This window comes from Propithecus coquereli, unplaced genomic scaffold, assembly GCF_000956105.1.
Source record: "Propithecus coquereli isolate 6110/MARCELLA unplaced genomic scaffold, Pcoq_1.0 Scaffold9, whole genome shotgun sequence".
NCBI classification, from domain to species: domain Eukaryota; kingdom Metazoa; phylum Chordata; class Mammalia; order Primates; family Indriidae; genus Propithecus; species Propithecus coquereli.
Genome location: NW_012155284.1, coordinates 4,743,124 through 4,769,616, shown reverse-complemented (window position 1 = coordinate 4,769,616; position 26,493 = coordinate 4,743,124). Strand labels below are relative to the sequence as shown.

At 34.1% G+C, this 26,493-nt stretch overlaps 1 protein-coding gene across 1 annotated transcript in view; it reads right to left on the bottom strand.

The window, feature by feature from the left end:
• Positions 1–26,493, bottom strand: part of AP3B1 (adaptor-related protein complex 3, beta 1 subunit) — a 271,170-nt gene that overhangs the window by 106,609 nt on the left and 138,068 nt on the right. The window contains exons 14-16 of the mRNA XM_012664483.1: positions 17,415–17,591; positions 4,901–5,087; positions 3,800–3,930 (exon numbers count right to left, since the gene is read on the bottom strand). Of these exons, the coding sequence (XP_012519937.1) occupies positions 3,800–3,930; positions 4,901–5,087; positions 17,415–17,591 (495 nt within the window). The remainder of the gene's footprint in view (positions 1–3,799; positions 3,931–4,900; positions 5,088–17,414; positions 17,592–26,493) is intronic.

Here is a 26,493-nt window from a genome sequence, read left to right as displayed (position 1 = left end):
ATCAACAACTTAGAAAAACTGGGCTTCTTGGCACTCTAGCCCAGGCAACAGAGCCAGACTCTGTCTCAAAAAGAAAAAAAAAGAAAAACTGGGCTTCTGTGCTCAAAGGGGTATATTATCTTGACATGTCCATGGACTCTATATTCATGAAGTTTCAGGTTTTAAAGGGCCAAAAACTAACAATAAAAATATTTTAATTTTCATGATGGTTCTTTATGACTACGACAGTTGTATCATTCTAAGCAAAAGGAATAATAGGAAAAAGAGAAGACGAGAAGAATAGAGAGGTATTAATTTGAGAGTTCCTGTTGATGGATAAAATATTGATAGATGTGTTTATAAAGCAAAATACCCTTTTTTTTTTTTTTTTTGAGACAGAGTCTTGCTTTTGTTGCCTGGACTAGAGTGAGTGCCGTGGGTTCAGCCTAGCTCACAGCAACCTCAAACTCCTGGGCTCAAGCGATCCTTCTGCCTCAGCCTCCCGAGTAGCTGGGACTACAGGCATGCGCCACCATGCCCGGCTAATTTTTTCTATATATTTTTAGTTGTCCGATTAATTTCTTTCTATTTTTAGTAGAAACGGGGTCTCGCTCTTGCTCAGGCTGGTTTCGAACTCCTGAGCTCAAACAATCCGCCCGTCTCGGCCTCCCAGAGTGCTAGGATTACAGGCGTGAACCACCGCGCCCGGCCAGCAAAATACCCTTGATATGCAAACACAGTTTTTCTGTAACTGGAGAATAAAGGACTTTCTAGAACTAAGGTAACAAAATTCTAAAGGATCTTCAAAACTTAATGGTATCGTAATATACATATACATTATATCTGATATCCTGGAAATGGTGGTGTGTAATTCAAAGTGACTTCCAGTGTCAATCTGACTAGGTTCCCTGTTGTTTTGATTAAAGTATCAGATTATCTAAACCTAGGCCATTTTTCTTACTAAGTTATATTTCACAGTAACAAGATTTGACCCCGTAAGATCACTTTACAGTAAAACCAGAATAACATAGTGTATTATGTGTATAAAATACATTAATATGCCTTTGGTGGGGAGGGGGAGTAGAATGAGAGTCAAGAAAGACAGTATGAGCGTTATTCTTCATTGTTACAGCTGCATTTGAAAATAAAACTATCTACATTATTCTTATATTTAATTATATCCTTCATAGTATAATTTTAACCAATATGTCTCAGAGACCAATACATTGAAGCTGTTTTCTGCATGGCATCAACAGATAGTGACGGTTCTCCTCAACCAGATTCCATCAGTTATAAATATTCTCCATAGTAAGCTACCAATTATTAATTTCAGAAATGTAATCCATAAAATGAAAAATCAAATTTGTCCCCATTGAACTGGACAGGTGAAATGAATGTAAGAAAATAGGTTATTTAAGTACTAACTCTATAAGGTAGTTAATGCTTAGAAGGACACATGAAAATGGAAGAAGCTTGCCAACCAGCCAATCTATCAGCCAACATAAGGATACTGCTGAGACTAAATTAAATTGCAGCATTGGTATACATTTCTGATAAGAGGGACCTTTTTTGGGGATGGGGGAGTGGGGCAGCAGGAAGGTGAGGATAGGATGGAAGTAGAGGGAGAATAAAAGGATGGTTCTATTTGGGCCAAAACATTATGTTCCCAATAATGAGAAAGAACAGAATCATAAAAACAACAAACAGGTATAAAAAGAAATTAGGAGAAGGAGTGTATCTGTGGGGAGAATCATAATATTCTCTTCATATTCTAGTATCTGACCAAAAGTTGCATAAATGGGCAATTGTTTTGCAGAGTACTTAAGAGTATGCAGATTTGTGTGAAAATCAACAAACTTAATTGCAAGGAAAAAGAAGTGTAATTAGTTTTCATATTTTTAACTTTTACCTTTTTTGGCCATCTCTAAGTAAGAGACCATTCGTCACAACATGAAAATGACAATGCTAAGTATTAAGAATAATACAGATTTGCAAACAAGCTCAAGCTGCCTCTCCTCATGACATAATAAAATGTGGTAAGATCATGGACAATGGACTCAAACAGACTTGGGTGGGAATCTGGTTCTATCACTTACTAGCTACATGAACTTAGGCAATTTAATATTTAATATTAATATTAGGTTCTATGAGACTTGGCTCTCTCATCTGCAAAATGGGCATAACAATAACCATCACTTAAGATCATTATGAGATTTAAACAAGATAATGTTTGCAAAACATTATCATAGTACCCTGTCAGGGTTTGCTAAATGGAGCTATTTTTAGTTATTATTGCTTCTGGCCATGTTCCAAAGCCAGGATAAGTTGGGGTCATTAAGAGAAACATTTTTTTCTCAGAGGAATCAAATTACAAGGTTATGATCATTATAGAAATTCTATTTTAAGTAATAAAGGTCTTCTTCTATTGCAGTGGTCCCAACCTTTTTGGCATCAGGGACCGGTTTCATGGAAGACAATTTTTCCAGGGATGGTGGAGGGGGGTGGTTTTGGTATCATTCAAGTACATTGTACTTAGTACATTTGCAGCTGCTCCTTAGCACTAGCATCACAGCCTCAGCTCCACCTCAGATCATCAGACATTAGATTTTCATAAGAAGCACACAACCTAGATCCCTCGCACGCGCAGCTTTCAGTTGGGTTCGCGCTCCTATGGGAATATCTGATGTCCAACCCCCATCTGACAGGAGGCGGAGCTCAGACCGTGATGTGAGTGATGGGGAACAACTGTAAATACAGATGAAGCTTTGCTGGCTTGCCCATCACTCACCTCCTGCTGAGTGGCCCGGTTCCTCACAGGCTACAGACCACTACCAGTCTGCGGCCAGGGGAGTTGGGGACCATGGTTCTATTGTACATACAAAAAATAAAAGCAAGGAAGCTAACTCACTTTCCCACAGGAATTAGTGATAAAGAACTTGGTTATGTGAATCCTAGTTCAATATATCTTTTCTACCAGAAAAGTATCCAGAATAGAATTCTTAATTGCTCTTTTTTATTAATTATACTTTAAAAAGTATATTCCACATAATCAATCTCGAACTTCTGGCCTCAAACAGTCCTCCCACCTCCACATCCCAAAGTGCTGGCCTCACAAAGTCAATCTCTAAATACAATCAGAAGGCCCCTCTCCTTATTTTTCTTGTTTATATAAGAAAGAAACAGATAATATTAGAAAAGAATGTTAATTCTTTTATCCTAATGGTCAGCACTTTTTAAAAATCTACAAAAAGTATTTATAGAGTAGGTTTTTAAAATATTAAAGCAACATATTATTCATTTTAATTGTGACCTTGTCAAAGGACATTTTTGGTACACAATGCTCCCTATTTATATTTAGGCTTCATTTAAAACAGGTTCACCAGAAATCCAGAAGAACACTTTGTGTGGTTTTTCTGGAAGAGAACAACAAAAAAAAAAAAAAAAAAATTGAGAAAAAAAATGACAGGAAGCTTCCAATCTCTAAAGTAGAAAAAGCTCAATCCAATGAAATTAAATACCTTAGAAATGTAATCTACACAACTACAAATGTAATTGCGCAAATGTGGGTGGCACTAATGCAGAGAATTCAATTCTCTATTTCCTTGAAGAAAAGGAACAGTACAAGTACAATGACATAGGAATATTATATTTAGTTCCTATAAAGGCACGGTATATCTAACACATTACATTTAGAAATTCTAGAAATACTAGAACAATCTTTTCAATTCTCAACTCTCCTAAAAAGCTTTTCTATAAAGCAATAGTTATCCTAGAATCTCCCACTGTTTGAACAAAATTAATTTCAGAAAGGTCAACTTACCAACTCTATTACTTCTACATTTCGAACTGATGGGTCGGGCGCCACCTCTGGCCAATTAGATAATTCCAGGTACCCAGTAGCTTTAGTGTTGAGAGTGTGAGATAAGGTGCCAAGCTGGAAATGATCTCTATCTATTAAAAACAGAGGAAAATATAAAATAAACAATATAAGCTGTATATAACAGAGAACAGTCATAATCAGAGCTCAAGGTAATTGGTATATTACCTCAAATGTCAAGGAATAAATATAAACTAGGAAGCTCTTCATAGGTCAAAAAACTGATTTCAGTCCATAGATTACAATAATCTCCCCCATAATGGTCAATAAAAAAGCTAATCAGTCAGTGTGTTTAGAGGTGTTGCTCTGAAACGTAGCTTCTCTAAAAATTACTTTACTGTGAATATTAAGAATGACAGCACAGTTAAACAATCCATATACATGTCTTGGCACAAACACATCCAGAATTTTAATAGTTTTTCTACGAAACTGAATTGCTTTTTATTGCTTTACAACAATTAAATAAGAAACAATATGAAAAACAAGGTATATAATCATTTGATTCCAAGTTAATGGCTACTTGTTAAACTGATAAAATATTTAATTAGTCCTTTTAAAAAGCTGCGAAAAATAAGTCATCTTCCCTCTTTGAAAAAGAAACTTAAATAAAAAGGGATATTTTTATAAAATAATTCCTCCTAGAAGTGTTGATATTAGTGTACTTAGAATATGTAATTAATAACACCTCACTATTAAAATGACTTATATTCCTTATAAAATCAATCTACTTAAAATTTAAATAAACACAATGTCTACAAGAAGAACAAAGCTTTCATCTACTGGTTAAACTGTTTACTAAGAATAAAAATAAAATCAAAATTATTTAGGTAAATAAGGTCTATAAAAATATAAACTTTAATATAAAACTTGCTCTGGAGAACAGATGAATCAGTAGAAAACACATTGTTCTTCTATATTTATATATGCTAATCATTTATCTTATTAATACCTAAGAGATAAATTTTAAACACATTAGAAATGGGCAGATACTTCCATAATTTTTTAGATAACACATATTTTACAGTTATAGTCTGATAATAATACCTTTAAAAGGAGACTCAAGCAATGGTGCAGGTTTTTGTGCTAGGAATATTTTTTTGGCATATTTACTTAAAGCTCCACTCTTTTCATTCGGAACAATAAGCTGCCTAATAAATCTTGTACGGTCTCTGATGTCGTAGTTTTGATCATACTTGCCGAGATTTAATATGTACTGGGTAAGCAATTTTGTCTGTTGGAAAAAAACAGAACAGGATGAGAATACAGTTATTTATGATTATTGATAACTCTGGATAAACATATTTAAAGAGATAATAAAAATGAATGGTTATGTCAAACAAATGTTGTTCCGTAGGGAATATGCATTTCTAATGCTGCAAATGGAATTTTGAAGCCAAAGCACATGTCCTCTTCTGTACTGGGGAGGTGAATGCTGAGTACTGAGAAGCAGCCATGTGCTAGATTATTAAACTGCTGAAGTGGAAAGAAAGGCATCATTAAAAAAATAATCATATATGGCAAACCCGCTGAAGGGTCTACGTGAGAATAATGAATGTGGAAATACAACTAAAAACATGGCACTCAAAACTTAATCGGAAAAATATGCAGGACATCAAAACATCAGAGAGTATTAGGGGGCTGGCAAACTGCTTCTCCTGAGGTGTGTTTTATGAAGAGATACTGTCCCTGGCATAAGCAGTGTCTGCACTCTGACTGCACTCAGTTACTTTACCCTGAATTATGACCCATTAAAGCAGACACATGAATCACTGAACTGGATTACTGCAAATTATTTGCAGTGCATTTAGCTGTTACTTTTTCATAAAAGCAAGCTGCTGATGCCCTCTAAAAACCAGGATAAAAGACTTCTTCCATTTTTTCCCCCATGCTGCTTACAGCCTCTAGTAATATTGGTCATTTATTTATTTATGTAAGGGAACAACTTATTAGGGTAGCTTTTATACCGTAATAAGACTTCCTAAGTCAATTTCTGAATGTACTACATTAACATATATTGAGATAATTTTAATAATAATTAAACCAAAATTGAAATGTTAACAAAATAGGTTTGTATTTTAAACTAGTTATTTTATTAAAAAAGCATAGTTTTAACTTAGAAAGCTACACATGTACAATTCTAACTACAAGCCAAATAGGATTCATAATACATGGGAAAAAATAAACTGAGGAACAGTAAATCATTTACATTAGATTAGAACATTTTATACACATTAGAAAACAGATAAAAAATAAAAATCAATCAAGTTTAGGCAGAGCTAAAGGCAATTCTAGAACAGTAAGTCAAAGTACAGGAATGATGTGGTAAACTCTTTTACAATAATAATTGGTTAAGATAATTGATTTGGTTAGAAAGCAACCTTCTTTCAGTAGCAAGATACTTAAAAAGCATCAACCTAGTTTTATTAAAGTAGAATTATAAAAAATACAAGTGAAAATGTTAATAGAGCTATTCTGAATTTGGGAACCAACAATTGCTCTTCACTAATTGCTAGACCATGCAACTACAGATAAGAAAAATTCTATAATTCATTTTTTAAAGACAATTAGCAAAATATTCAGCCAATGAGTACTACAACTCAAAACCAGCTTAAACAGAAAAGTGGTACACTCAACTGTGTAATTAACTTGCTGGGAAAACCTGGGAAACTCACTTAACCATTAGTTTTCTCAAATGTAGAGTGAGAATTTACAACTAGGTTAACTTTAAAGTTGATTTGAGTGTTAAGATTTATAATCTACAACTAAAATAAATCAGAGAAAGTAAGTCTCCTAATTGCAATGATTTATTTTGAGCTAGCAGAGTGACACATTTTGCTTGTATTTCCTATCCCCAAAATTAATTTTAGAAAATTAAACTTTTTCAATGTACCAACAATTTTGAGAGTGAGATAGGGTATCTAAAGTAACCAAAATTATATGATTTTAAAATATATATTAACTATAAAATTTATTATCTTGGTAAGCTTATAAAAATAATTCTATCAAAATGTATTTTCAAAAATAAAATTCTTTCTAAAATATATAAGCATATCTGTGCACAATGATGCATTAAAAATACAAGCAGAATAATTATTCACTGCACATTCATATACTTTTAGCCAGTTTCTTCATTGTATCTATTCCTAGTATCAAGCAAGGCTTTGGTGTTTCTCTAGACAATGTAGTTTTATATGGTCTTATTATTTTTTAAGTTTAAAAAAATAAAACTGCTTACAATCTTTTTTAAATTTTATGATTAGTAATTATGAAATTGTTGACATTTTCAACTTACTATTCTTTGTAGACAATAATATTCTAATGGAATAAATGCCTCCACCCTTTTTTTTTTTAAAAAAAAAACACAGGGTCTTCCTCTGTTCCCCAGGCTGGAGTGCAGTGGCACAATCATATCTCCCCACAGCCTGGAACTCCTGGGCTCAAGTGATCCTCTTGCCTCAGCCTCCTGAGTAGCTGGGACTGCAGGTGTGTACCACAACTCTCAGCTAATTTTTGAATTTTTTTTTTGTAAAGGCAGGGTCTTTCTATGTTGCTTAGGCTGGTCTTGAACTCTGGGCCTCTAGTGATACTCTCTCCTTGGCGTCCCAAAGTGCTAGGATTATAGGTGTAAGCCACCGCACCCAGCTGAAAATATCCTCTTTACTGTATTTCTTAACCACCTGGTAAGTGCAGAAAAAATTCTGTTGAATGAAGGATATTCTCAATTCTTTTTTTAAGTTGAAATCTATAAATAATTCAAATCCAAATATTTAACTTCCCTCCTTCTAGTCAATGAACATTCTTTTCATAATTACTTATCATTTTTTAGATACCATAAAACCAACTGCCTTAATTTCAATTCATTCTAATACAAAATATAAACTTATCTAATTAAAAATAAAAGCTCCATCAAAAGAGTCTTCAAAATAGATGAAATAGTACAAATCACAGAAATTCCCAATTAAATCTTGAGCTCTCACCATTTAATTTGTTCAGTTCTTCCCTTGTTTTTAAGAGATAAATTTCAAAGTCTTCTTGTTTGTAAGATTTGTTTCCAAGAATTTTTATTTGCTAAAATTCTCAAAAAACTGAAGGTTTTTGGCATTCTACTGATGACACTTTAAAGATTTCCAAATGATTTTTGAACCAAAACTTAATATACAGAAGATTCAGCTATCAATTAAAAAAACTTAAGCCAACATAAGACACTTAGGTTAATTTATAAAGCAGTTCTTCACAAAATCATATTTCTAAAATCCTGTTGGTAATATGCAACAAAGAGAATAAGTTGCATATTGTTATGCTGAAGTAAGTTTTTTTAGCATCAGCTTCATCACAAGAATTTTGCAGGACAGTTAAATGTATAAATCAGTTTAAGCAAATCTGACCACTACAATTTTACTTCAACCGACTGAACAAGCAGAGTTTGTTTACATGTACCGCAACCAATTCCCAAAACATTTCTGTTCCATAGTTTTCTTAATTGAATAAGAACACTGATAGTACCCATGGCAACATTCTTTCAGCAAAAACAAATAATTTTATCTTCAATGTTGGGCCTTTTAATTTACAACATTTACAGAATTTTTGACAGAATAAACTTCCAAAGGCTTTACTTTGTTCCCATTTACAGCACCGACAGAGAACAAACATAAAAATACTTTGAGTGAAAAAAGTCTATTATTGGAATTAATTGATTTTCTATTTGAAAACCTGCAGTGTGTGGCCTTTTTTCTACTGATGGAGCCAACACATTAACAGCTACTGTTTCAGTTTTCATATGTGTAAAAGCATCCTTGGAATAAAAAGTGAAAAACTTATTTTTAAAAAGTCATTTTATGTAAATTAGATCATCTTTTATATAAAGTTATATAAACATCTTCCATACCCATATGTGTTAAAGTATCATCTTGAGGAATAATCTTCTTAAAAATAACTTCTAACTTTTTAAATAGACGTTGATCCTTTTTTAGCAGATCTGTTATCTTCTGTTGTTGTGTGGTCAGTGAGTGGTATCACTTTAACTCTCATGGTGAATGGTAAATGTCAACAAATATTTTGTGCATGTTAAGTACTGAATGGAAATTTAATACTTCTTCATTAAATATACATTTCCATTCAAAAATGTAGTGCTGATGAGTTTATAACAAAATAAAAACAGAGCTCCCAAGTAATAAAATAAAGTAAGTTTTAGATTTACACTTTGCAATTTGACCACTCTCTTTAATGATCTATAGCAGGAAGGTTTAGTTGTTACCTCCTGCACATATTTCACCTATAACCAAGCTCTAACTTCCCATCTTTCCCTCTGAGTCCTTTCACTGGCAGTCTGGAGCTTCATGCATCTCACAGGCCATGGCACCACTTGCTGGTACATCAAGTTGCTGCCAAATGAAACACTGTTAAGTATTCATCTCACCACTACCAGGAAAGTGAAAGACAGCTTTTCCCACCTGCTTTGTCAGAGTGTACTTCTTTTTACAGCACACACCCTGCATGCTGGTCTAAAAGTTAGTTAAGTTACATCCAGAATGGGTTGGAAAATGAGTCTTTCAGATTTAAAATATTTCACATATTAAAATGAAATCTCTGTTCACTGCACTTGTGTTTTACATGTCACTAAACAGAACCATGGGAGAAGTTCAAAGTGGAGGTCTACAAATTTACTGTCTTATTTTAATGCAACTATTAATAATATTACTTCATTAAAAATTTGGGACAAATCCTAAACTGGATGAGACACTTAGGTAACAGGCATAATTAGATCTGTCCAGGGAAACTGTTATGAAGAATATAGACAATCATGACATTTGAGTATCACCAGAGGCTCAATCCAAAACCAGATGGAAAATTAAACAGTACTTTAAAATTTGTTTTATTCATAAATTACACAAGATAAGCAAATAGAATATACTATCATTAACAGAAATATTCAATATTGTATATACAGCTATTTATTAAATTTTGATTTCAGATTAATTTTCCTACTTAGATTTAAGGAACCATTACCAGTACCAACTAATGACTAATGCTATCCAGACACTATTTACAGCAATTACATTCTCTTCAGATTGACTCTATTACTGTGACATGGAAAATGAATTTTGGGAGTGCTATATAAAAATTAAGAAGTTCATTATTTAAAAGACTTCTCAAAATATGGGTATCATATTTTTACCTAAATACTCTGACAAGTAATAAACTAGTAAAAATGCTTAACAATGGATTTCTTCTGACAGTTTATGAGTCAGTACAAAATAATTTAAAAAGGTATCCTAAAACATAGTCCTAGTGTCAGCTTAGAAATACTATTAGATTAAGGAATACAAAAAAGTACACAGAATTCTGCATTCAGCATAGTAAAAATTAATATTGGTCCCGCGTAGTTATTCTTAAAAAGAATGATATTGACAAATGTGTTTGGTAAATGAAGTAAAGCTATGCAGAATTCTTAACCCACATCAGAGGGAAATCTAAGCAGTATTAATGTCCCATCTAATCAGTTTCTTAAGGTCATGACTAAACAGGATTCTTTACGTGACTTGGATGGGATTCTGAATTTAACAGTATCTACCTTTTTGTCAACTAGAAAAATTTTCTGTAAGGTCTTCCTTTCTACATTATGTATATACTTGAGTTTTTCAATACCAAGAAAATATATCCAAAAAAGAGGAGAGATATCACTGTGTAGTGCCCAAGCCTCCTTTTGCTAAATCACATTAACTGAGCTGAGGGGATTTTCCCAGCTCCTCTTGTCCAAAGACCTGAATCACAGGGCAAGAGAGAATTCAGGAGGAATCTACAAAACATCAGTGTGATTTACAAATTTCTCACTAAGAATCAAAAAGAACTCAATGAAGCACTTTCTTTTTTAATATTAATAGCGGAAAAGTAGAAATTTAACTGTCCCCCAGAATGAGACAGCAATTAAATGAACTATTATCTACACATACCAATCTTTCAAAAACATACAAAGTGAAAAAAGTTCTGAAAGTATACATAAAGTAGAATACCTACTTACATAAAAATTTCAAAACCCACAAAATAACATACATCACTTATAGATATATACTCATATAATAAAAACATAAAACATGCATGATTAAATGAAACAAACCAACAATATAGCAGTTGTTACCAGTGGAGAAGGAAGGAAAGTGTGAAAAAGAGCTTGAAGTTTTAGTTCTATATCTTACATTCCTTTAAAAAAAAAAATAATATGGCAAATGTTAAATATCAGCTGAATCCTAGTAGTAGATATATACACATTTACGCTATTAGGTACTTTGCCATAGGTTTGCAATATTTTACAATTGAAAATAGAGACATGAGCTAAGAAAAACATTAACTTATGGTACTTAACACTACAACATCATTTGAAAGATAACACACTATTAAAGAAAGTTTAAAAACATCCTTTATTCATTAACTTTTAATTGTTATTAATCAGTTTAATCAAATCCAAGTATTTTTCCTCAAACTTCAATAGACTATTTCAACGAAGTCATGCTAAATCTTTAAGCTATGTCTTCAGAGCTCTTTCAGCAATTTCAACTGGTTTCAAAGTCCTTCAGCTTTTTTACCTTCTATAACAATGAAATTACTCCCCTGCAAGAATATTCTAACAATGTTTAACTCTTGACATTTATATCTATTTTTTTCTTCATAAACTATCAAAAGAGGGATTTCAGCACTCTTTCTTACTAGGATAAACCCAAATGAGTATTTTTTCTAATAAGAATAGAGACTTTCAGCACCTAGACTAGTTCCTTTACTGTAAATAATCACATTCCTAAAGACAAATCTTGTAGTTGCAAACTAGGGTTACCAAAGAAGCAGGGTTGCTAAAATGAACTAAGCACTTTTATGTGCCAGGAAATCTAAGCATTTTACATGGACTGTCTCATGTAATCCTCATAATAACTTTGTGAGGTAGGTATAGTCAGTTGTGCTCCAATGCTTGTTTTGAAAATGTGCATTTGTTCCAACTCAGCTGGTATATTAGGGAACAATTTGGGCATAACATGATTTTCGTACGCAATTTCTTCTGCAAGAAACATAGGTGAAGGCAGAAAAGTGCACCCAGCTGAACTGGGCTGTGCAGAAATGCACAAAATGTACACACCTCAAACACCTACCTCAGATGTTAACATCTGCAAGTATTATGGACCATACTTATCCACATTAAGACATACAACTTTCCATCCAATTCCAGATTAACCCTTCTACCACTTCACTCACAAAAAGTACATTTTCTTAACAAACAAAGCTCAAGTCTGTCTCAAAATAGAGTTGTATTCACTTCAGTATTTATACATTTGTTAAATGTTTAACATGTGTAAAACTGTGCTCCTATTTTTATTTGGTTTCCTTTTTAAAAATATGTCACCAATATAGTTTTTGAGCAATGTGACTCTAGTTCCATTTTCACAATAATCCCTATGGTTTTTATTGTGCCCTTTTGTATAACATGATTTTTAGGAACATATGTTGCATTACAGCAAAACTGACTATATTATTATAATTCCCACTTTGCAGATGAGGAAACTAAGTCATGGACAGGTTACATAATCTGTCCAAAATCATATAGTTAGTAAGTGGCACAACAGGATGTGAAGCCAGACAGTCTAACTTTAGAACCTGCACTCTCAATCACTACCTGCCTCACAGTAATTGATATCAAATAGTTCTATGGTAGTCACCACACAGAGTTAATTAAAAACTGTTTTCCAAATACAAACTTCCATCTTAAAGAGCCCAGAGTTAGAAAATTTCAGCTTACACAAAAGTTCACCTAAAGAATCCTAAATATAATGTTAACAGAGATTAACAACAAAAAAACCCAATATGAAGCAGCTTTATAATTCTATACCATGAAGGAAAAATATTTAAATGTTAAAGAATATACAATATTCAAAGTAGACAAGATGTTAATTTTTCAGATACTGCATTTTTCAGTTCCAGAACTTTCATTTGATTCTTTTTCAGTTTCTGTTTCCCTGCTACTATTTTTTTTCTTTCTTTTTTTTCCAAAATATTATGGGGGTGCAAATGTTTTTGGTTATATGTATCAATTTTGTTATGCTTGAGTCAGGGTTATAAGTGTGTCCATCACCTACATAGTGTTCACTGCACCCGTCAGATAGATTTTCATCCAACCCTTCTCCCCCTTCTCCCAGGCTTGATATCCACTGAGTTTTACTTCCCTCTGTGCACACGTGTGTTCATGGGTTAGTTCCAATTTAATAGCGAGTACATGTGGTGTTTGTTTTTCCATCCATTAGATACTTAGCATAATGGTCTCCAGTTCCATTCCAATTGTTGTAAAGGGCCTTAATTCATCCTTCTTCATGGCTGAGTAGTATTCCATAGTGTACACATACCACATTTTCTTAAACCACTCATGAACTGATGGGCACTTGGGTTGATTCCACATCTTTCCAATTGTGAATTGTGCTGCAATGAACATTTGAGGGCAGGTGTCTTTTTGATAAAATGACTTCTTTTCCTTTGGGTATATACCCAGTAGTGGGCTTGCTGTATCAAATGGTAGGTCAACTTTTAGTTCTTTGAGGAATCTCCATATTGTTTTCCACAGAGGTTGTACTAATTTGCAGTTCTACCAACAGTGTGTAAGCGTTCCTTTCTTTCTGCATCCACACCAATGTATATTGTTTTTGGACTTTTTAATAAAAGCCATTCCAACTGGGATAAGGTAAGATCTATCTCATTGTGGTTTTAATTTGCATTTCCCTGATAATTAATGATGTTGAGCGTCTTTTCATGTTTATTGGCCATTTGTCTATTTTGAAAAGCTTCTGTTCATATTTTTTGCCCACTTTTTAATGGGGTTGTTTTTCCCTTGCTGATTTGCTTGCATTTTTTGTAGATTCTGGTAATTAGCTCTCTTTCAGATGTACAGCATGCAAACATTCTCTCCCATTCTGTAGGTTGTCTGTTTGCTCTGTTGATTATTTCCTCGGCTATGCAGAAGCTTTTTAATTTAATCAAGTCCCATTTATTTATTTTTGTTCTTGCTGTGATTGCCACTGGGTCAGCCTCCCAGGTAGCTGGGACTACGGGTGTGCACCACCACACTGAGCTAATTTCCTGCTGGCATTTCTTATCTTTTTATTCATTGTGAGTGCATTTTCCTTTATATTATTAACCATATTTATAACAGTTGCTTCAAAATGCCTGCAAATTCTATCTCAGACATCTTGGGGCTGGTTTCTGTTGATATTTTTTTCCTTGAAAATTGCATTTTCCTGGTCTTCATTTTTATTGAGTTTAAAAAAATATAAATTTTACCATTTTAACCATTTCTGAAGTTTAGCGGCATTAAGTATATTCACAGTATTGTACAATCACTACCACCATCCATCTCCAGAATTTTTTCACCTTCCAAACTGAAACTATAACCATTATACAATAATTGCCCATCCTGGTTCTACTTATGCTGAGTAATTCTGAATTATATTTTGGACATTATGAATATTACATTGTAGAGACCCTGGACATTGTTATAGTCTTTGAATGAATACTGAATTTTTGTTTGTTTTAGCAGGCAATTGACTTGGTGGGATTCAAAGTGAAAACTCTGTCTCTTGAGTACACCTCAAATTTTAGTTTAGTTCTTTATTCTCAGCTGTGCTGCTCTGAATCCACTCTACATATGTGTGATTCAAAATCTAGCCAGAAACAGAGTTATTCACAGATTTTGAGGCTTCCCCACTCTGGCACTCTTTTCCAGATTTTTTCTTTATTTTTCCAGTGTTCATAATTTTCCTGAACTCTGTCCTCTACTTCCTCAAGCCAGAAGGACTTTGGCTTTCCTTTTGGAGCTTCAGCTGCTGTGCATAGCATGAACTGCAGCCCGTCCTCAGGATAAAAGCCATAAAAATGAAGAAAATCACTCTCTGCCACTCCCTTCTTCCAAGTTATCAATTCCCCTCCAAAATCCATCTTGTTTTTCTTTACTCTTCTGAGTCTTTAGACAGTAGTTTGTTTTTCTGAGTATTTCCACAGTTTGTTTTTCATGGGAGGGTCAGTCTAGTATATACTGAAAGTGGACTCTTAACTAATTTTAAAATTCTTTTAAATTCTTTTTTATATCAAGTCAAAACATTTTGAGGTAGTAAAGAAGTTTATTATTCGGTTATTCTTTAAGCATACAAATAAAATGTGCTAAACCTTACAAAAATCAACTGAGACATTCCCTATAACTAAATAGGAAATTCAATAAAAATTCTGGAAATGTTCATTGAGGTATCTAGACCACAGAGAATTTAGGTCCACAAATAAGTATTAGGACTCCATGACAAACCGACCCCTGAACACTGCAGCCTACTCTCCTTATAGTTCAGTTTTAAAGATAATAAAATAAATAAGTAATAATAATAATGAGATGAGAGGTCAGAGAAAGTTTTATAAAGGATAAGACTCTTGGCCGGGCGCGTTGGCTCACACTTGTAATCCTAGCATTCTGGGAGGCTGAGGTGGGAGGATTGTTTGAGCTTAGAAGTTGGAGACCAGCCTGAGTAAGAGCGAGACCCTGTCTCTACTAAAAAAATTAGAAAGAAATTATCTGGACAACTAAAAATATATAGAAAAAATTAGCTGGGCATGGTGGCGCATGCCAGTAGTCCCAGCTACTCGGGAGGCTGAGGCAGTAGGATCGCTTGAGCCCAGCAGTTTGAGGTTGCTGTGAGCTAGGCTAATGCCCCGGCACTCACTCTAGCCAAGGCAACAGAGTGAGACTCTGTCTCAAAAAAAAAAAAAAAAAAAAAAAAGAAGGATAAGACTCTTGACTAAGGGCTTATAAGGAGTGGTTTACTATACAGAATAAGGAAAGTGGAGAGCAGAGGATCAGTCACAAAACAGGTTGGTGTTTTTTTAGGAAACTTTTAAAGGCAAGTCTGGAATGGTAGATGTTATGGTCTGAATGTTAGTGTCCCTAATCACTAATGTGATGATATTGGGAAACAGAGCTTTTGGGAGACGATTAGGTCATGAGGGCAGTCTTTATGATGAGAGCTAGTTTACCCCTTCTACCATGTGAAGACACAGTGAGAAGGCACCATCTGTGAACAAGAAAGTGAGTGCTCACCACACACCAAATCTACAGGCACCTTGATCTTGAACTTCCCAGCCTGCATAACTGTGAGAAATAAATTTCAGTTGTTTATGGGCTTCCTACTATATGGTATTTAGTTATAGCAGCCCAAATGGACTAAGATATTTGGCAATTTGAGGACATGGAGTGGCTTGTAAGTTCTACTAAGTAGTATGTACCTTGTCCTACAGGTGAAAGGGAAACCTTTTAAAACTTTTTAAGACTGAACTTGGTGGCTCATGCCTGTAATCCTAGCACTTTGGAGGCTGAGATGGGAGGATTGTTTGAGGCCTAGAGTTTGAGACCAGCCTGGGTAACATAGCAAGACCCTGTCTCTACAAATTTTTTGAAAATTAGCCAGGCTTGGTGGTGTGTGCCTGTAGTCCCAGCTACTTGGGAGGCTATGGAAGGAGGATCACTTGAGCTCAGGAGTTTGAGGTTACAGCGAGCTATAATCATGCAACTGAAACTCCTGGGCAACAGAGTGAGACTCTTATCTCTTTAAAAAAAAACCACACACACACACACACACACACACACGTGTGTGTGTGTGTGTGTGTGTGTGTGTGTGTGTATAGCCTAATGATTATTAGGAAAGTAATACAAAAATAATATGTTAATCAAGACTCAACAAAACCAAATAATGGCCCCTTTCTTTGTAGCTAATGAGAAAATAACTAATGAGTACAGTACTCTTTATTTAGAAATTATAGAGTATGTTCCACGTCTTTTTATCCAGTGATTTTGAAGACAACATAGTTTACACTCATATATTTTTTTCTTAAACTATATTATTAATAGAAGTTGTTGAACTCAGCTTCTGAAGTGTTTTATTGTATATTTTAGAATGATACTTCTAGATAACCACAGTAGGTTTTACCATCCCCTGGTGAAAACACGGTGATTTTAAAAAAAATACCACAAATTTTCACAGAGCTCATTGTTTTTAAATGATTAAGTATAAAAATAGATGAATAAGGTGTCCAGTAGAATTGTACTGTGTCCTTCAATACTTCTCAAAAAGAGGAGATTGAGAGAATTAATAAATGAAAATTAACATTAAAGAATGGTTTTAAGCACCATTGACTTGATAATATTTTTTAAATTGTATGGTTCATAACCCACTGGATAGGAGGAGACTAAAATGATTGCTTTGACCAAAATGTAAAAACTTCAGATTTTCAATAACTCCTTTGGAATTCCATTGTATCTCAAAAAATCTATTATAGCACTTACCACATACTCTTTCATTTTTTTACCTACTGTTCTCCCCTACTAGACTAGAACGTCATCTCTTTGTACTACTATCTAGTGTAGAACCTGAAACAAATAGGCACCTAGTAATTGTTGAATGGATAGACTAATGCAGGAACAGACCTCAGCAGCTTGATCAGAGTGAAGAGGAAAGTACATATCAGATAGGTTGACTAAGGATTAGACTCTTACCTGTTTGGAGTTGGTTAAATACAATTTTGCTCCCAGATTTAAAATCTGCAGTTTTACCAGATCATCTTCATTAGTGAAGCTTTTAGCCATCTTCCTTAAAACATCAGGGGCAATTTTAGGAACTCGTTCACAGTTCTCTCCAATTAGCCAAAGAATACTTGCTCTAGCCACAGGAACCTAATATTAGAAGCAGATTACATAGTTAGAAATAAGATAATCATACTCTCCTTAATATTAACATAGAAAAGGTTTTAAATATTATAAAGGTTTTACATCTGTTAATTCATTTAATGTATAACCAGAAAGTGTTCTATATTCATGAATTTTCTCTAGTTACCAAAAAATAAATACACAGAACATCTCATTACGACTTATTTCAAAGATAATTCCTTAGAAAAGATTCAGAGAGTAAAAACCATTGATCTAGAATCTAGATTCTGTTAGAGATTGGCAAATTCTTGGACCAAGTCTGGCCAATCACGACCCTGTGCTTCTGTATTGTCTGTTGCTGCTTCTGCGCTATCATGGCAGAATTGAGTAGTTACAACGAAGACCTTAAGGTCCTCAAAGCCAAAAATATTGACTAGTAATTTATAGGAAAAGTTTGCTGTCCCCTGCTACAGAGAGATCAACAGTTCTCACACCACGATACCCATACAAATAATCTAGGGTTCTTAGTAAAAGGCAGGTTTCTGGTTATCAGCTTCAAGATAGATTCCTGGGCCACAAAAATATTGTATTTTAAGAAACATCACAAGTGATTCCTGAGGAAGTTGGTCCACAAACCACATCTGAGAACCCACGGACAACACAGAAAAAGGAATACATCCATTGAAGACTATGATTCCAAATCAAAACTATTGTTGCTCTCTATGTATTTGTGTATTTGTATCTACAGCACTGGAAATATACCAAACTGACAAGATCGTCCAGGTCTGCTTATAAAATCATGAATCTTAGTCTATTATTTGGTCAACAAAAGAAATAAGGATAAGATAAACTTGTCCAATATTGCATTTTGGAATTATATATTTTTAATAAAGTACATTTCAATATAATTTTCTTAAAAGTCACTGCTTTGCTACAAATTGGAAACTTTCCATCAGTACCATTAAGACCAACATTTTAGAGTATGCAGATTAGTTCTATTACTATTTGCTTATTTGTAGCCTCCTCTGTACCAAAAGGAATTTGAGAGGGTATGTAAATTAGTTTCTGTGAACATTTTCACCTGGCATAGAAAATTTGCTTTTCATAATAAATGAAAGGGCAATAGCTATCACTAAAAGGTAGCATCACAAGAAAAGATAACACTTTTTATGAAGTCCTTTTACAGTTTCTCAAATAAAATCCTAATATTTTCATATAGTTTCACAGCTATACATAGTATGACTATTAAAGAAAAAAGGGAGAATAAGGACCTTTCCATAGCTGAAATTTTATCTCAGTATCTCCCATCTCAAATTCCTTCAAAACATTCATTTTATGAAATATAAAAATATCAAGATATCTCTAAATTGGGGTTTTCACTAGAATCAGAATAATCAAAAAAGCTTTAAAATAAAAAGTATACAGTTTTAAACATTATAACAGCATCATCTTAAAATTAGTGTTTAGCATAAGTTTAGTAAGAAGAAATCAGTATACTTATGTAATAAAAAAAGGTCTAAGAGCTATTACAAATCTATTCATGCAGTGTGATAAAATTGATACCCTTACTATATACTGATTTCTGGAAAGAGGTTATTTCTAATGTTCCAAAGGTTACACTGCATTAAGACCTTACTCTCAATTTATTATTTTAAATTGGGCTAAAGAATAGTAATTGAGTGGTACATTAAATTTTCCAGTATAGAGCAATTCAAGTTGCCTGCCATAATGAAAGGTACTTCCAAATAAGAATATATGGGCAACTTCAGATTTCAGTAATGCTAGATTTATTTTTCTTAAACATTTTATTATATATTGCCAGTATAAAAACTAGAATTCAGTGACATATCACAATCTATTACCCCATCTGAAGTAATTTTCTTCTGGTAACATTCTTTTGCAATTAAAAAGACAATCCCAAAAAGACAATCCCAAAAAGAAATAAGGTTTTAAGAGATTGTTTATATTCATGAATATACTAAGATTAAAATAAAAATATTTGAATACTCTAAAATTCACAATGCATACAACATTTAAAATATAACTCTTTGAAAAAATTAAAAATCAATAAATTGCAATGCTCGCAATGAATATCTCAAGGTGGTGGTGGTGGTGGTAAGGATAAGATTCGGAGTTTTCTAGGACTAACCTAATAAAATTCCCAGAAAACATTTTAAAAACTTAAAAAACTTCACAACAAGAAGTAACATCAATATAAATATATTGATACCCAACTCTTGATGATGGCATTTTATTAACAAGCTTAGGAAACTGACAAAGCCAGTATTTTTGTGCACTTGACTAGAATCAGATCCTAAGATTTTCAGATTCTAATCCTCCCTCCCTCCTTCTCTCTCTCCCAGTTAAGCTAATAGGGCTCTCATTTACACCACTGATACTATGAACCCGTGGCTACCACTTTCAAAGATCTGAAGCAAGTAAGAAAATTAGTAATTTTGTTATTCATGGTCTTTTCAACCACAAAATACAACAGGAACATTGAACTAAAACCAAGTTAATGATATCCATCTCCCCCACACATACACACAGACATACACACACGTACAGTCATACATATAATATTTTCATTATGAAGCTCTGCTTTTCAATATTCTCAAAAACAAACTGGATTGTAAATGACTTTTCCTGATTCTTTATTCTAAATGCCCTTAGCAAGTGATTAAGTGCACTTTTCAAACCTTCTATTACAAGGCAGTTTCAACTGCCATTTTAACCCATTAACTTGCCTGCAAAAACAAATAATGACTCCTAGCCCACCACAGCAGTTACAGAAAGACATCTAGAAAGATTTTACAGATCATTCTGTAAACGGTCCAATTTAAAAGGTATTGTGTTTCAACACCAGCCCACTGCAGTGCAATAGTCTAAAGCAAATCTTACAAAAACATCAATTTTATTTATTTAAATTTGTCAAAGGCAAAACCAGTAGACAGCTAAGCAAACTGCATACCCACAGCAAATCAGATTCAGTACTCTGTATCTGGACTCAATATGCACTAAAACTTAAGGCTGAATTACATTAGGGTGGCAGGACAAGGTTGGATAACTTGTGAAATGGTAGATGTCCAGTGAGGCATCTGGGCAAGGAGTATGTAAAGTGCTATTTCAATATTACTCAGTAGTCTTTACAGAACAACACCCTTCAATTGGTCTTTTATAATATGAAATCCCCACTTGTCCCATTAAACATTATGTGAAATCTTATTACAGCAATCCTCAGGTAGTATGCATCTTATTCTGGAAGGACTTTACTGGAAAACCAGTATTTATCACAAATGAAAGATACTCCAAAGGATAAAATATTCACAATCAGAATATGTAAGCTGACTATCCTATAAACATAAATCTATTCAATTCAACTGAATTCAAAAAGTAAAATAAATTTAAATTTTAGTTTTCATATTTTCAACTATATCATTTATACTAAATCACCAGTAAAAGCAAAGCTTTGAATACAATAAAATTTATGTTCTCTTACCATGTGGTAGACACTGTTTTTGAGGACTTTATGTAGTTTCTTAGTCAACCATCATCAAAGCCCTATGAAGTAATCTCCACCACTATGTGCACTTGAAATATGAAGAAACTATTAATAGAATAACAAAGTGGTTAAGAATCTTGCCCACATCTCGCAGGTTATCGGTGGTGGAACCAGAACTCAAGTTTGAGTCCAGAATTCACATTGCACCACTTGGGCAGAGACAAACGAGTAAGGTCAGCTAGGAAGAATACCAGCCAGCAAGCCAATAAGACTGGTTCTGATCCCAGACTGACTGTGTATATCATGGAGGCAAATAACTTCAACTGAATGGGCCTCATTTACTTAATCAAATTAAGGATTATTCTTTTGTCGCCCATTCTTCTGCCACATTGTGCAATGGCTGCCTTAAGGCCTCCTGTTGCTTCCCCAATAGCCAGACTTTTCAGGACAGGTCTAGGACATCCTCTTGCCTATTCCTGCACCCATGCATGGTAGGGCATTTCCCCACTTCATTTCACCTCATTTTATGAACAGGTAAAGTGGCCAAAGTGGGAAGAGGTCTCACTATCACTTCTGTTCTCCCTTCTCCCAGAGGGTGGATGGGCCCAGGTTCTGCCCTGCTAAAGTGGTTTATGTACCAGGGGAAAATATGCTCAATACTATCCTCTTGTCCTTTGACACTAGTCAGATTGGCTTTTCCTAAAATTGCAGTGGTTTAAGATACCACCGCTGGGTATGAGGGTGAAACAGGTAGATATTCAGGAGAATAGAGGTCTCATCAAAGGCTCCTATTTTAAGACTCACATTTTAGAATTCTTTGCCTCCATTTAGGAGTTATCAGGTGCTTGGACAGATCAATAAAGCCCTGCTTTTGTTTCCACATGGCTTTTGTTCTTACGTGAATAGCTAGCTCTCTTGATTGTTTAGAACAGAGAGAGATTCTGAGAACTCAATCATGCCTCTTTCCTAACTTTGAAGCTCACATCTGCTATATCCCTCACTATCTCCTGGGGTAACTTGTGCCTTGAACCCCTGACCATTTTTAGGGTTCTGCACAACAAATTGTCTTGCTTCTTGCTCCCTTGTCCTACTGCAAGCACTTCAGCTTCCTCAAATATGTTAGATGAGTAGTAACAACTCATTATCAGCTTTTCATCCTCTCCAAGTTCAAATTTGTGCTGAAGAATTGCATGTAGCTTTCTTGTAATTATTTTAATTTCTCCTATTATCGCATTCCAGGTTTGTCTACTTTTGCTTCCTCTCTTTGCCTGACTGTAATTAGGAGAAGTTTCCCATTTTATTTTCTTTCCCAAGGACCAGATTTAACATGTATTTATCAATTTCTACTTTTTTGTCTGGTATTCTATTTTACAACATCAACTTTGATCCCCTCTTCTTAGGTTTGTATGATTTGTTTCATTGTTCTTTTTCAAATTCTTTAGAACAAATACCAAGCCCTTCTATTTTTGATCTCTGTACTTTAAAAATGCTGGCTGGGTGCAGTGGTCCCAGCTGAGGCGAGAAGATTGCTTGAGCCCAGGAGTTTGAGGTTGCAGTGAGCTATGATTATGCCACTGCATTCCAATTTGGGCGACAGAGCTGGACTCTTGTCTCAAAAAAAAAAAAAGTTCACATTTATAACTTTAGCCATATCCTAGACATTTGGAAAAAACACATTCTTTTTCTAGGTTTTATGGAAAGTTAGTACTTATTCTTAAAAATTTTTCTTTGATCTAAAAGTAAATTTCTTTACAACTAGCCTGGTACTCTTTTAAATTATTTAAATCTAACTTTAATGCTTATGGTCAAAGAATGTAAAATCTTTAAGTTTTCCTTAAGCCCAAATACATTCTTGATTTTTTGAAAATGTTTGATGGAAACACCCCTAAAAGTGGGTATATCTGTTCAAGAGATATAAGGTTTTCATTATATTTACTAAGTCAGTTTTTATTCTATTGCTTATTTTCTCTATGTCCTTACTTATATCTGTCTACTAGGAATATGTAATATGAGAGCAGTATATTGAAGCCACCCACCATAAATGTATTTTATCAATTTCTCCTCACATTTCAAATAGATTTTTCCTTTACATATTTATTTATTTGGTTGCCATATTTTGTGTAAATAAGTTTATGCTTATTAGTTTCTTTGTAAATTAGCCTTTTTAATTTAAAATGTTCCCTTTTATCTTATTAAATGCTTTCAATTAACTCTAAATCTTTCTTATTCATATTTGCTTAATATCTCTTTCTCTATCTTATTTCCAATCTTTATCACTTAAGGTGTTTTAATTATTAATGGCATGTAGCTAGCTTTTGTTTTTCATTTCAGTTTGAAAGTCTGTCTTTCAATGAGAGAACTCAGTCCATTTATATTTAGGGTGGGACACATTTGATGTTATCTTTTCCATCTTACTTTCATTTTTAAAAATTTATTATTTATTTTACATTTCTGTTTCCTTTCTTTCCTTTTATTTATCTATTTTTTCTAGTTTGGTAAAGTTGCTATTTGTTCCTTTTTTCCTCTTTCTGAATTTGGAATTCCCACCATACTTTTATATTCTGTTAATTGTTATCTTCTGACAAAAACAGAAACCAAAAAAAATAAGCTTTGCTATTTAGGTCTGTAAAAAAGTATTTACTTGGCTAACAGGCCAAGAACTATTGTGGAGAAACTTGATGCAATCAAAAATATCTTCTAGCCCCACACAGAGATACAGTCAAGTGGAACAAATTTTTCTTCCAGGAAAGTCTGAGATTTGCCTGATATAGGTCTCATATACACTGTCACAGGTTTTATGTATAAGTAGCTACACTCTCCTGAAGCCCTAACAAAAACCCACTGTTTTCACCCTAAGATAATCTACTTTTACCTTACTACTTTTTTTAACACAAGATGAAAATATTATAATTTCACTGCCTCCACTCTCTTCCTCCCATGAGACCTTCAAAATCCTTCTGTTCTGACCTCCATCTCATCCTATCCTTGGGTTTTCCTATTATTTAACACTTTTAGTACTAGATTATCAGAATTTTCTTCATATTATGTTCCTTTCTTTTTCAAGAGTTCTCATTTAGCACTTTTATTAGACATTCCTAGTCTATCGTTATACACTTAATTATGTGCATAAATACATACATATACTCATGTATCTCTATTCTTTGGCTTCCCCAATCTAGAGTTCTCTGTGTTCGTTCATTAGCTATTGGTTAGAAAAGTGGTTCTTACTGGGGGCTGTATTACTTCCACAGGCAGTACTTAAATATGTGTAGGAATATTTGTGGTTGTTATAATCACTAAAGATATTACTGAATTTGATGCTTGGAGGATAGGGATGCTAGATGTCCCTCTCAGCGGACTTGAGGAAAAAACTTTACTCTCTCATTTCCCATCAACAGATTATTGACAAATAATGTCAAACATCTGTTCTACATTGGGGCAGACACAGACCATGTCAATCTAATTCCCAATTTGTCAATGACTAGGGGGAAGCAAAAGGAAATAACAATAATAAAATCCTGGCCAGGTAAGTGAGTAGGTATGTGAACTGAACACAGAAAAGAGATGACTCCATAAATTTACACAATTATTTGTCTATTAAAAATAAAATAAAAAATATTTAAAAGATAGATTATAAATGGAAATGAGATATAACGTACTGATTAAGAAAGCAGACCTATGTGACCTTGAACAAATTACTTAGCCTCTTTGTGCCTCAGTTTTCTCATATGTAAAATGGGAATACTAATAGAACCTACCTTGCAGGGTTGTTATTATAATTGATGATTAATATTTTTAAGATGCTTAGAATAGTGCCTATCAAATGATATGCACTATAGGAGTTATGTTAAATAAGGAAAATATAAAAGGAGCAACAAGAAAGCTTACAAAATTTAAACCTTATCATAGTTCGTCTTCTTCAAAAACATTAAATATAACCTTGATAACAGCTTACCCTAAGCTCTGTTCTAAGTGCTTCACATGCTTTGACTCATTTATTTCTCACCACAGAGCTGTAGGGTTTTTAGTAACACTGTCCGCATTTTCAAAATACAAAAACTGGATGGTGGAGAAGCCAATTAACTTGCTTAAGTTCACAAAGCTAGTAAAAGGTAGAGCCTAAATTTGAATCCAGGTCATCTGGCTTTCAAATCACTTTCTTAACCCCTCCATCTCTCAAACATAATCTTTACGAAAAGTCCTGGTTTTGATTATCAGAATCAACAATAACAGGAGATATCGGCTGGGCATGGTGGCTCATGCCTGTAATCCTCGATCTTTAGGAGACCAGGGCAGGAGAATCACTTGAGGCCAGGAGTTTGAAACCAACCTAAGCAACATGGCAAGACCCCGTGTCACTACAATAAGAAAAAAAAAAAAAAAATTAGCCAGGCATGGTGGCGTATTCCTATAGCCCCAGGTACTCGGGAGGCTGAAGGAGGAGGATCACTTGAGCCCAGGAGTTTGAGGTTGCAGTGAGCTATGATGACGTCATTGTACTCCAGCCTGGGTGACAGAGTGAGACTCTGTCTCTTAAAAATAAAAAGAGTAGATATGAAGACAAAGTGACTATCTGGTGAGATGTGGTGGAAGTTCAGATGCTGAGTGAGTTCTGTGAGTCTTTTCATTCCTAGCTGTTAGACAAATGTATAAACTGCCCCGCAAGCTTTAATAACACCCTAAAGGAAAGAAAAATTCTGCCACCAGGGATATTTAAAATTGATCTTGACTGGTGGGCTCTAAACCTTGTGATCTATTACCTTTGACTACACAAATATGATCCCTCTGAAGCAACTCAGAGTATAGATTACCCCTTCATCAAAGAAAAATAATACACTCCCCCCTAAACTACAACTACATTTGTTATAGAACATTAATTGGCAAAACTTTAACCAACCCTCAAGGGACAGGCATAGCAAAAGACAAACAAAATGGAGTAGAAATGGTTGAAGAGTTTGAAGAAAAACCAGGGGAATGTGGAATCACAGAAGTCATGAGGCGAGAACATTTCAAAAGGAAGAAGTGGTTAGTGAAATCAAATGTTAACAAAAGATCAAGGAAGATATAGACAGAAAAGTATCCACCAGATTTATTAAGAAGGAGATAGCAACCTTGGAAAGGGCATAATTAATGAAGTGCTGGGGAGTCAAAATCAGACCAGGATGGGTTGAGGACTGAATCTGAAGTAAGGGAACAAAATTATTTTCAGATAATTCTTTCAAAAACTTTAGTTTTAAAGGAAAGAAGAGCATGAAGACATAGCAACAAACACTTACGTGGTGCTCCTATGTGCCAGTCCCTGTTCTAAGAGCATTACATATACTAATGTAATATTTACACCAATAATGTAATGTAGGTCCTTTTACTATCATCATTTTACAGATGGGAAAGTGAAATACAGAGATTTTAATGTAAAGACACAGAGTG